This window comes from Zeugodacus cucurbitae, chromosome 6, assembly GCF_028554725.1.
Source record: "Zeugodacus cucurbitae isolate PBARC_wt_2022May chromosome 6, idZeuCucr1.2, whole genome shotgun sequence".
In the NCBI taxonomy this organism is placed as follows: domain Eukaryota; kingdom Metazoa; phylum Arthropoda; class Insecta; order Diptera; family Tephritidae; genus Zeugodacus; species Zeugodacus cucurbitae.
This window is the reverse complement of record NC_071671.1, coordinates 70199414-70210489: the sequence shown is the minus strand read 5'-3', so window position 1 is coordinate 70210489 and position 11076 is coordinate 70199414. Positions and strand designations below refer to the sequence as shown.

Sequence of the window (11076 nt, the reverse complement as noted above, 5' to 3'; positions counted from 1 at the left end):
GAAAATCTCCAATTTTAGAAATTATTTTCAATTTTTGTTCCGATCTTCGGAATTTTCTTTTAAAATTTGGAAATTTTTGAATTTATTTTCATATTTTAAAATAAATTTTTTAATTTCAAAATTTCGATATTATTCAATAATTATTTTCCTATTTCGAAATTCTCTAATTTTAGAAATTATTTTCAATTTTTGTTCCGATCTTCAGAATTTTTTCAAAATTTCGAAATTTTTGAATTTATTTTCATATTTTAAAATATTCGAAATTTTCCAATCTTCTGAATTATTTTCAAATTTCAAAATTTTCCAATCTTCGAACCTAATTTGGAATTTGTAAATTCTCCAATCTTTGAAATTTTTTTCATATTTTGACGTGTAAAATTGTTTCAACTCATATTAAGTGAGAGTATCAAAAAATATGACACTCTTTCAACTTCATACTGATTGTAGGGTGAACAGCTCACTTGCTGCAGCTAACTTAAAAAAACAAAACATACATACACACCACAGCACGTCAGTAAGGCACTCCTTAATTAATTTACATGTGCCTGCTGAGCTGAAAAAACGGCATAAATAACAAAACACCGATTGCCATGCAAAGTGTGAAGGTGCCGGGCCGTGCCCTGACAGGACAACACTAGAAAGTGGAACAGCCAACAGACAGCAGTCGCTTGTACGCTGAAGAGTCAACGCACGCGGAAAACTGCTGAGTTTGGAAAAATGTTTAGAAACTTTTACTATTCAGTAAGACAGTGGAAGTCAGCGCAGAAAGTTAAATTTATCCTGGACAATTGTTGTGAGATTTGAGATTTTGTCTCTCAAACGGTTGAGTTTTAGGTAACCAATAGATATTCCAATCGCTATGGGCAATAAAGTAGCCACGTTCACCGAACAACAGTTGGATGACTACCAGGTGGGAATCTCTGAAATTAATAATGAAATTTGGAAAGAGAAAATAGCTTTTTTAACTTCTTCTTTTCGATATATGCTTGCACACTGGGTATCCGAAGGACTGTACATTCTTCACGCGCAAGGAAATTTTACGGTGAGTTTAGCTTCATTTTGAAATGAAAGTCGTATACTCTAACTTTTAATGTTCAAACAACATATTAAGGACTTGGGAGAATGTTTAAGGCACTTGCTTTCAATTTCGGAAACTCTGGTTTCTCATGTAGTGAACACGCAACCCTATCGCATGAGTATAGTCTTTCTGTGAGCAGATTCTCCTACAAACTAATTTCGAAGTTCGTGATTATAACTCTCTACCATGTACAAGTGAGATTCTACTTTAAGTAGTTTTCCAATATCCTCGGAAGTAATCCAAAATTAAATCTCCCAGAAATCTTATTCTGAATTTGGAATAAAACCGAATTCTTCGTTGTGCTCAGATAATCATAGAAAGTGACTTCTTTCAGTGATATTTAATACAAGAAACTATTTTGAGTATTACAGAATGGCTTAACAACACGACCGAATTGAAGTATGGTACTAGCTCATGATAGATAAGTTGCCAGGAGCTCAACTTCGCTTCTATAAATATTTAGCATTAAACTTACCAAAGAGTTTAGAGAAGATCTTGGAGTGGATCTAGCTCTAATTCACACAAAATCTTCAATTAAGTGCAAAGAAAACTTTAAATTTAAAGTAACCAGCTCTAAAATGCTCTGGCTGCCGGTAATATTGGCCGCCTACTTGCTACACCTATTACACAGCAAGGATAACTTTGCACTGACCTCAGCCATTGACAGCGAACTGCGCTCATAATTTTCACATTCACCATTGTTGGCGTGGCGCTGCATTGTACGACTTGCAACATTCCGCAACTCCTTTGTTGTTCACAATGTCCTCCTTCGCCTTGTTCGTGCATTTTTTTATTGCATGCAACATTTCGCATGCATTTACGTTTCCGTGCCAGAAGTATCGCTTACATTCCAGAACATGCCGTCATTATGGTGGTCCTTAGCCGTGGCATGCTTATTGATTGCGTAGGCGCCGACCGGATGGAATGTTGCCAAAAACGCGGTGTTGTTGTTTGTGTTTAAATATGCTTTAACTAATCCGTATGATTTCTTTTCGCCACTCTACCTCTCTGTCTTTTCGCATAGCGTTCACAAGCGTTTTCGCGAGCTGCGTCCGGATTTGGTACCGCGCCAAATGACCGAGGGCCAGGCGTCCAGTGTCAAGGTGCCGTGCGAGTGCATCGAGAAGATGCCCGAGTTGCGCGAGAATCCCTTTCGACGTCGCATCTGTGAGGCCTTTTCACGCGACGGTCAAGGCAATTTATCCTTCGAAGACTTCCTGGACGCATTGTCTGTGTTCAGCGAGCAGGCGCCGAGGGACATTAAGGTTTTTTATGCCTTCAAAATTTACGGTGAGTACGTGGAAGTGTGCGCATTCTTTTGTACACCCCGCATTGTTGTTGTTTATTGTTTACGTTTGCGGCTTTGTTGCGCTAATGGTTAATGCGCTTGTATGTGTGTATGTGTGTGACAGCAAATTATGTGCAACAAAAGCAGTTAGTTGTTTGTTGTTGTTGTTGTATTTGGCATTTTGTCGTGTTTTGTTTAACCACCATATTTGTGTTCGACCGCGCTTGCGGCCATTGTCTAACGTGTGCGCTTTTTAACTTTGTTTTTGGTTGTGTTGGTGTAGTTGTGTATTTGTATGTCATTTGCGTTTTTTCATCTAAAATCTGCTCACCACCACATGTTTACCGTAAGCGCTGCGCCGTCAAGTGGGCGCGACGCGTCATTGTGTTCGGCACTCGGATTTTGGCAGCCGCTACACACCCTCACACACACACACACAAACAAGCGTTTGATTGTATTATATGTTTTTACGAAACGTGTGTGTTTTTGACATTTGAATGCGCTTTGTTTGAAAGTCACAATTCACCGTTATTTGTTTTTTTTTTGTTTCTTGTTTTCTGCAGCTCTTTTGCTTCTTCGTGACTTTCGTGCGGCAACTTTATCACAATCACGACCAGCACTAATATTTACCGCTCTAATTTCTTTCGTTTTATGTGCGCATCTTTGTTATAAACAACGGCACACACATTTATGATTGCAATTGTTTATACATATATATATATCTATGCTCACACTCATATACATATATATATAATTTGTAGTTGTGTATATGTGTATGTTGTCATACAAATTTCGCTTTTGTCTGAGTTCAAGGATATTCTGCATATGCTTCAACTGAGCAACACGATGCAACAAAATTTTTCATATCACACAAATAGCAGTACAGTTATACATAGAGTGCGTCCGTCAGGGCGTATGATGAACATGATAAATGTTGAGTCTACGAGACGTCCAATAAGCAGCCAAGAACAGTCAATTCCTTCGGATTTCTACAGAATTATTATAAAAATATTTTATATCACAACAACAACAATATAAATAAATAAAAAAGCAAAAGTATCTTCGTTTTCCATATCAGCTGAAACCCCTAATTTTATACTACAATTTTAGAAAAAGCATTTGAAGGTTAGGTTAGGTTTTTTTTAAATAGCAAGGAAGAATTCGAAGCTCATTGCATGTGTCATATTTTTTAAATTAGAAAAACATGACGTCTTCTGTTTTAGGGAAACCTCTTAAGGTGTTAGGTACGTTTCAAATTTTCAAAATTTGCAAAAAAAAATTTTTTTTTCCTCTTAAATAGTACAATTTGTCAGCCCGCGTAAAATTCTAAGAGATTTACCAATTGGAAGTTCCGCCTATCAAGCCACGTCAGTACGAATGTAAAACTTTAAACGCATTTATCTCAAAACTCAATTTTTCAAGTCGGTGGACACGATATCTCGAAAAGTTAAGAAGCGATTTTGTTCAAATTTTGCACACATCTTTGGAATAACATTATCTATGAACGCATGCTTTTTTATATTCTCATTATAACTATCCATTTTTCGAGCTAATGTATGCCGAATATTTGACCAGAAAAGTGAGTTTCTTGGTTACAAATCGGTCAAAAATACAAATTTTAATATATTCTTTTTTCTTCGTTCATGAATTAGATTTACCATGTGCTATAGAAATACTTTTGATTTATTGATTTGATATCAAACAATAATGAGTTATGATGTCCAAGGCAAGAGCGTTTCTGTTGGACACTTCATGAGAGGTGAGATACTAACGGCTGAATTTTCAGAAATTTTTAATAAAAATTCCATAAAATACTGTTTAAAAATGTATCTTTGATATGCTGAATAGTTTAAATGAAATATATCATTGTATATATTAAAAATAAATTAAAAAATACGCTGGTTTACAGCCTCTGAAACTCACCAAATTATTATCAAATCTCTGCAACATTCATATAATTAAAAAAAATTTAACAAAAATTAAAAAACGACATATTTCCTGACGGTTAAATTTTTATAGCACAGTGTTGCATGGACAGCATGCCACTGTGCCCATAACATTTATACTTTTGCATATATACCGTTACGTCCATTCATCGTTGGTCATTCTGAAGACTATAAAAGTAGAATAATATCTTTTTGTAACAAGTGCCAGTGTGTTGTTGTTGTGAGTTGAATCGGAATGAAAAATATACTCGTGGCATTGCGAATGCATAAGACAATCTGTGTCGCTAGCGTAAATATTTCATTGCGCAACAAAGTGGCAAGTGAATTTGAAAACAAAAGTTCAACCAAACGCACACAACGGCATGCCGCTGCATGTGGCAACATATGCATGTATTTATGCTCTGCAACATAGCAACATGTTTTGAATGTTACTGAGATTTTAAAGATCAAATAGTTACTTGGCTTTAGCACAGTTTTTGTTGTTTGCTGTTGTTGTAGTGCTGAAGTGCACAAATTGGGTTTAACAAGTTTTAGAATTGCTCTTGCCGAAAAAACCACAATAAAAAGGAATTATATTTGTGCATAAAAAAAATATAAGAATTACACGAAAAAATCTGGTTACTGCGAAACATCTTTCGAAAATGTGCCATCTTAACTTTTCAACATTCTTTTCACCACTTTTTGGCACACAAAGTAGCTTTTTAGAGCGTTAAAGCTATTGAAATCATTAAAATCTCTCTACTCTTTATAGAGGTGAAATTCTCATTTTACTAATAGTCCATATCAACTCACTTCGAGCAGTCAAATTCCTTGGAAGGCCTTCATTCCCATACAAACCCATCTCCAGCCCGCAAGTCCTTTTCCATTTAGAGAAATTCATTTGAGCATTTAGCAAATCGGAAGCAACAAATTATTTATGCAGTGTGTTAAAAGCAATCAGTTTTTCGTTTTGTTTTTGTTTTGCTTTAATCTGCTTTTGTAATGCTTGTATATAACTATGTGTGTCTGTGTGAATATTGGTATTTTCAATTTCCTCTTGTAATCACAACGTGCAAAAATGCCGACGAAACCCATGCATTTTTAATATTAAACACCTAAAGCTAAATAAAGCAAAGCGCCACAAAACAATTTCACGGGCTTAACGTACAAAAGCCACAATTAATTTGAAATCAAAGTCGACAACCAACCGACATCAATAAATTCCTGCAGACGGCAATAGCTTAGACCGAAAGCAACTTAATAGCTTCAATGCATACTATATACTATATGTATGTATGTATGTATATGTATATATTTAATAATATTAATTTAAATTTAATATTTCCGTTTGTGTGTGTGTGTGTGCGTTTTGCATATGAAAAATATATTCGTTGTCATATTTGCATGGATATCTCGTAAATGCACTTTCTATTAAAATCTTTTCTAAGCTTTCACCTATAAAATCAATAAACACTTTGTCAAGTTAAGTTAAGTTTTTGTTGTTGTGTTTTATACAATTTTATGGCATAGGTTTTGGTAATTGTTTACAAAAGCTACCCATTGAGAATGTCAGTGTTCCCAAGCTGAAAGCCTTATTCTAAAATAGGTATTTTTAAACGAAAAAGCTTACATCTTTCAAAGCTTTTTTGCGATTGAAAATTTATGACTTTTTGTCATAAACTCCGAAATAAAAGAAAGTTGTAAAGCAATTGAAAATGTGAAGCAAAATATATGCCTGGATCTAAGGTTGTCATATAGTCCCTTCACGTGTAGGCCTCTGGGTATCTAGCGTAAACTTTTTCATAGTTGAACCATTGGAAAGCTTAAAAAGCTCATTACTCAATTATTTTAAGTTTGCGTGAGAGGGGTTATTACGATCCATAATTACGTCATCACACACAATTTTTGTAAACTATGATCTTCATTCGACAGTAAAACTAAATATTTGCATGCCTGGTTAGTTTAGGTTTGGTTGAAAGACTGATTCATGCTGCAACAAGGATCACAAGGTGCCCAACATGGAGGTGGCATAGACATGGACAGCTGAAACTCTCAACAGAATGAAAGCTCCATTGATCATAACAATAGCATTCTAGAACTAAGATTATTGTTTTTCCAGATCTCTAAATTGTAGTAATTTCGAAATTAGATTTCGACACATTTCGACTAGCCACGAACTAGTTACTTTAGAACCATTGATCACTACAATAGTAGTTAGAATCTTAAAGATCTGGCTCTACATTGTAGTAATTTCGAAATTAAATTTCGGCACACTTCGACTAGTGTGTAACTAGTTACTTCAGGACCAGTGCAATTATGAGTTTTCCAGAAAAGGGAATGCAGCTCGAAGTGTCCTATGTAATTTATTGTGAAAATAATCCGATTTACTCAATGTGCTGTCGTTCATTTCGAAAGTGTCTGTGTGTTTATTTTAATTCAAATGTTATATGTATGTTAGCTCGTGCTATGCACAGCAGCTCATTTGTTTGTATTCCTTCATAAGATATTACAGTTTAATAAAATATGCATATTAAGCGGTAATGCAATTAAATAAAATTGAATAAACTTCCATACAGACACACTCGAGCGCTGCAAGCATGCAACGGCATGCGCCTGCATGTATAGAAGTAGCGAGTGGCACGTTGGTGCGAGGTCTGAGTACACTCGCCGAGCAATAAAATCTCATTGCTGCAGGTAATCACTACAAATTGTAATGCATGCTAGTAGGGGCAAGAAATGAAGAAGATTTTAATGAAAACGACGTTGCAGCTACCATGAACCACTTTCCTGCTGCACAGCACAGCAGCATTACTTTGGATAGCAAGTCGCACAGGTCGATGAGCCGCAATGAGACACAAATACACACACACACACACAGGAATGCATGCTTGTTGTCACACACATTAGAATAAACATGCATACAATCATACTACCTCAAGCCTCCGCACTACTTAACTGCACTCCTAAGCTAACACGCAAACACACACACAGTTACAAATGTATAACCTCACATTTGGCTGAGCACAATTTCACCTGTTTGTTCGTTCAATTCCAACATTCATTTCAAACCTCCACTTCCTCCAACAGATTTCGATCAGGATGGCTTCATTGGTCACGGCGACCTCATGTCCTGCCTCACCACCATGACCAAGAACGAGCTGAGCCCGGAGGAGCATCAACAGATCGCCGATAAGGTGATGGAGGAGGCGGACGTCGATGGTGATGGGAAATTGTCATTTCTAGAATTCGAGCATGTCATTCTGCGCGCCCCGGACTTTCTCTCCACTTTTCGCATACGCATCTAAGACAACAATATAACATATATGACTTGAAGACCTCTTTGCCTACAAATATATAAGCATACACACACACAAATATATATATATATATATAATTTGCATACGTTGTTGTTTTTATTACTATTTTCCACATTCTGTTCATAGCACACTCACTTATATACATATGTATATATGTATTGATGCATGCAAAGAAATAAAACTTCATGTGTCGTTGCTCTCAATTGAATTTGAGTACAATATGTGAAATTCTGAATTGAATGATTGACTTCAAATGGACTACAATGGCATAGGTGATACATTTATGGGGGCATATACACATGTTTATATAATTTATTATGGAAATTTGCTTAGTTTCATTTCAATCCAACGCAGGTGTCTTGAGTTCTTCCTATTTTTTTGTATATATGAAGTGAGTTGAAGCCAAGAATTGTGTGTGATATATTCCGAATTTGATTGTGTATTTAGAATTTAATGGAAAACACCAAAATCTCCCATCGACACGACTTTCAACACTTTTGATTTCTATTCACAAAATAATTCAAAATAATCCCCAGATGCCACATATATATAACTTTTCTCAAACCCCGGCATACAGAGACGACAGTCAAATTCCAAATCACAGATGTTTTTAGTAATTCCATGAAGCTCTTGTATTTATAACCGTTTATTCTCTTTCAAGGAATTTGTAGTTCAATAGAATACAACAAGTATTTCATTAGCGGCAATGATAAGATTTATCGAAATTTATTTCTTAACTCTCGTGATCGGGGATGATGTAATTTTTATACTCGCGCAACATGTTACACAGAGAGTACTATAGTTTTATTATGAAAGTAATATTTGGTACAGAGGATCACACTAGGGTGGGGCTTCTTTAAATGTATTTTTAATATTTCCTCCTATACAAAGGATATTTTGAAAATTACTAAACTCACCAACCGAAACGATAAAACACTAAATTTTACCGAAAAAGTTTCAAAAAATAGCTGCACTCAGATTTAAAAAAATATAAATAAAGTAGGAGTGGCGTCGTTCACTTATGGCTCAAAAACCATATCTCAGAAACTACCTGACCAATTTCATTGAAATTTGGTGCATAATGAAACCAATTCACAACCACGCCTTCTTTTCATATAATACGATTTTGAATTCCATCTAATTCGTTCACTTTATAATATATAAATCAAGAACCAATGAATATAGCTGAATAAAACTTTACACAAATACTGTGTGGCATCATTATGGAAAAATTATCACAATTGGACTATAATTTTTCAAGGCTACGGATATCGAATATGAAGAACTTAGTGCCTAAAGGTAATTTTTCACCGAAAATATCGGTAAATCCTTTTCTTCTAATAGTGTGTCTCCGTACCAAAAATGTTTAAAATCGGGTCATAACTCCCCCTTCTTCTTCTTCCTGACAGGCGTAGAAAGCGCTTACGCGGTTATAGCCGAGTCCACAACAGCGCGCCACGCATCTCTCCTTTTGGCTGTTTGGCGCCAATTGGTAATATCAAGTGAAGACAGGTCCTTCTCCACCTGGTCCTTCCATCGGAGTGGAGGCCTGCCTCTTCCTCGGCTTCCTCCGGCGGGTACTGCATCGAATACTTTCAGAGCTGGGGCACTTTCGTCCATTCGAAGAACATGACCTAGCCAGCGTAGCCGCTGTCGTTTTATTCGCTGGATTATGTCTATGTCGTCGAACAACACATACAGCTCATCATTCCATCTTCTGCGGTATTCTTCGTTGCCAATGTTTAAGGGACCATAAATCTTTCGCAAAACCTTTTTCTCGAAAACTCCTAGTGCCGTCTCATCGGATGTTGACACCGGTTCCAACATCAGGTTAAAGAAGTCACACGATAGCGAGTCACCTTGTCTTAAACCTTGTTTGGTATCGAACGGCTCGGAGAAGTCCTTCCCGTATTAGTTTTGCGGGGATACCAAATTCAGACATCGCGGCATAAAGGCAGCTCCTTTTCGTGCAGTCGAAAGCAGCTTTCATAACTTCCCCTAGTTCCCATAATTAAAGGTTTTTGAAAAATACGGTGGGTGGTTAATATGTAAAATATCTTTGCCAAATTAAGTGAGCGAGTCAGTTTCCTTGTATGTTTGTTTGCATAGAATAATAAGAGACAATTTACATTTTTATTCCATAAGTACGTATTTATTTATTTATTTACATGTACATATTCTTAATTCCCCTCACACATTACTGTAATACATCTTAATTTATTTATCATTAATTTAATTAAGTTCATTTTCATATTTGTTTTTTGTTTGTTTTTTGTTCAAATTTAAGCAGCAATGCAATAGTCAGTTATTGTATAGAGTTTACATTACATCCGTAGCTAGCTTAAATATTAAAGTGTACGTATACATTAAAGTCTATTACAATAATAACTTTTATAACCCCAATGCGTTTTCAGTATCTCGTATTCCTTAATTCAGTTGGCCAATAGCACAGTGGAGTCAACTGCTCATCTTTCACACCTAAAAATTTCAAGTGTGCTATAGTTTGGTGTGTTCAAGTGCGTGAATATGCTTATTGAAGTTGCAAAAAAAAATTAATGAAATAAAAATGGTGTAAAGTTAAACAAATCACATAATTTGGAAGGGTATCAAGGCAATCCAATTAATAAAAAAAATACTAATACTCGTACACGAACTCGTACACGAATGTGTCAACTTATCTGGCACTCCTGGCCCACTGTTTACAGCGATTCTTTTTACATCGAAGTCGAAGCGTTATGTATTTTTTGAACAATTTGAAAGTTGATTGTTGTTGTTAGTGTGGCAGCATCAATATTTTTTATTGTGTGCTTGCTTTATTTCACACATTTGGGTGCACAGAATTTGTGGTAAACATGAAGTTTTAATTAAATCAATTTAAAGTATTATTGCACAAAAAGAATTAATTCAATTAGTTATATCTGTATTTTTTCAACAAACTTAGCATACAACTTTTTATTTTATTTTGTTTTTTTTATTTGATTTATTTGTTTTTTTATTTTATTTTTTTTTATTTGATTTATTTATTTTTTTATTTTTTTTTTTTTATTTGATTTATTTATTTTTTTATTTTATTTTTTTTTTATTTATTTTATTTTATTGTATTATTATTTATTATTATTTAATTTTTTTATTTTATTTTATTTTTTTTTATTTTATTCTATTTAATTTTTTTTATTTTATTTTACTTTATTTTTTATTTATTTTATTTTATTTTTATTTAATTTAATTTAATTTTATTTCATTTCATCTTATTTTATTTTATTTTATTTTATTTTATTCAGGCTACCACCGGGGTCACAGGTGGTGGATAGTGAATATTTTATTTTATTATTATTATTTTTTATTTATTTTTTTTATTTTATTATTATTTTTTTATTTATTTTATTTTATTTTATTATTATTTTTTTATTTATTTTTTTTATTTTATTATTATTTTTTTATTTATTTTATTTCATTTGTATTTTTTTG

The 11076-nt window shown here is 34.3% G+C and overlaps 1 protein-coding gene across 1 annotated transcript; it reads left to right on the top strand.

Annotated features, from left to right (window-relative positions):
- The first annotated feature begins 206 nt into the window (after positions 1-206).
- Positions 207-10543, top strand: LOC105221234 (calcium and integrin-binding family member 2). The gene is made up of 4 exons (XM_011198030.3): positions 207-910; positions 1008-1042; positions 2103-2368; positions 7379-10543. Exons 1-4 carry the CDS (start codon positions 860-862, stop codon positions 7594-7596), a joined length of 570 nt encoding a protein of 189 aa, XP_011196332.1. The 5' UTR covers positions 207-859; the 3' UTR covers positions 7597-10543.
- The last annotated feature ends 533 nt before the right edge of the window (positions 10544-11076 follow it).

Bases quoted from the DNA above. Each gene is read 5' to 3' on its own strand.
- LOC105221234 (XM_011198030.3), top strand. From the start codon at position 860: ATGGGCAATAAAGTAGCCACGTTCACCGAACAACAGTTGGATGACTAC. The intron at 911-1,007 runs GTGGGAATCTCT...GGGTATCCGAAG, and splicing joins AACAGTTGGATGACTACCAG to GACTGTACATTCTTCACGCG. The intron at 2,369-7,378 runs GTGAGTACGTGG...TTCCTCCAACAG, and splicing joins TTATGCCTTCAAAATTTACG to ATTTCGATCAGGATGGCTTC.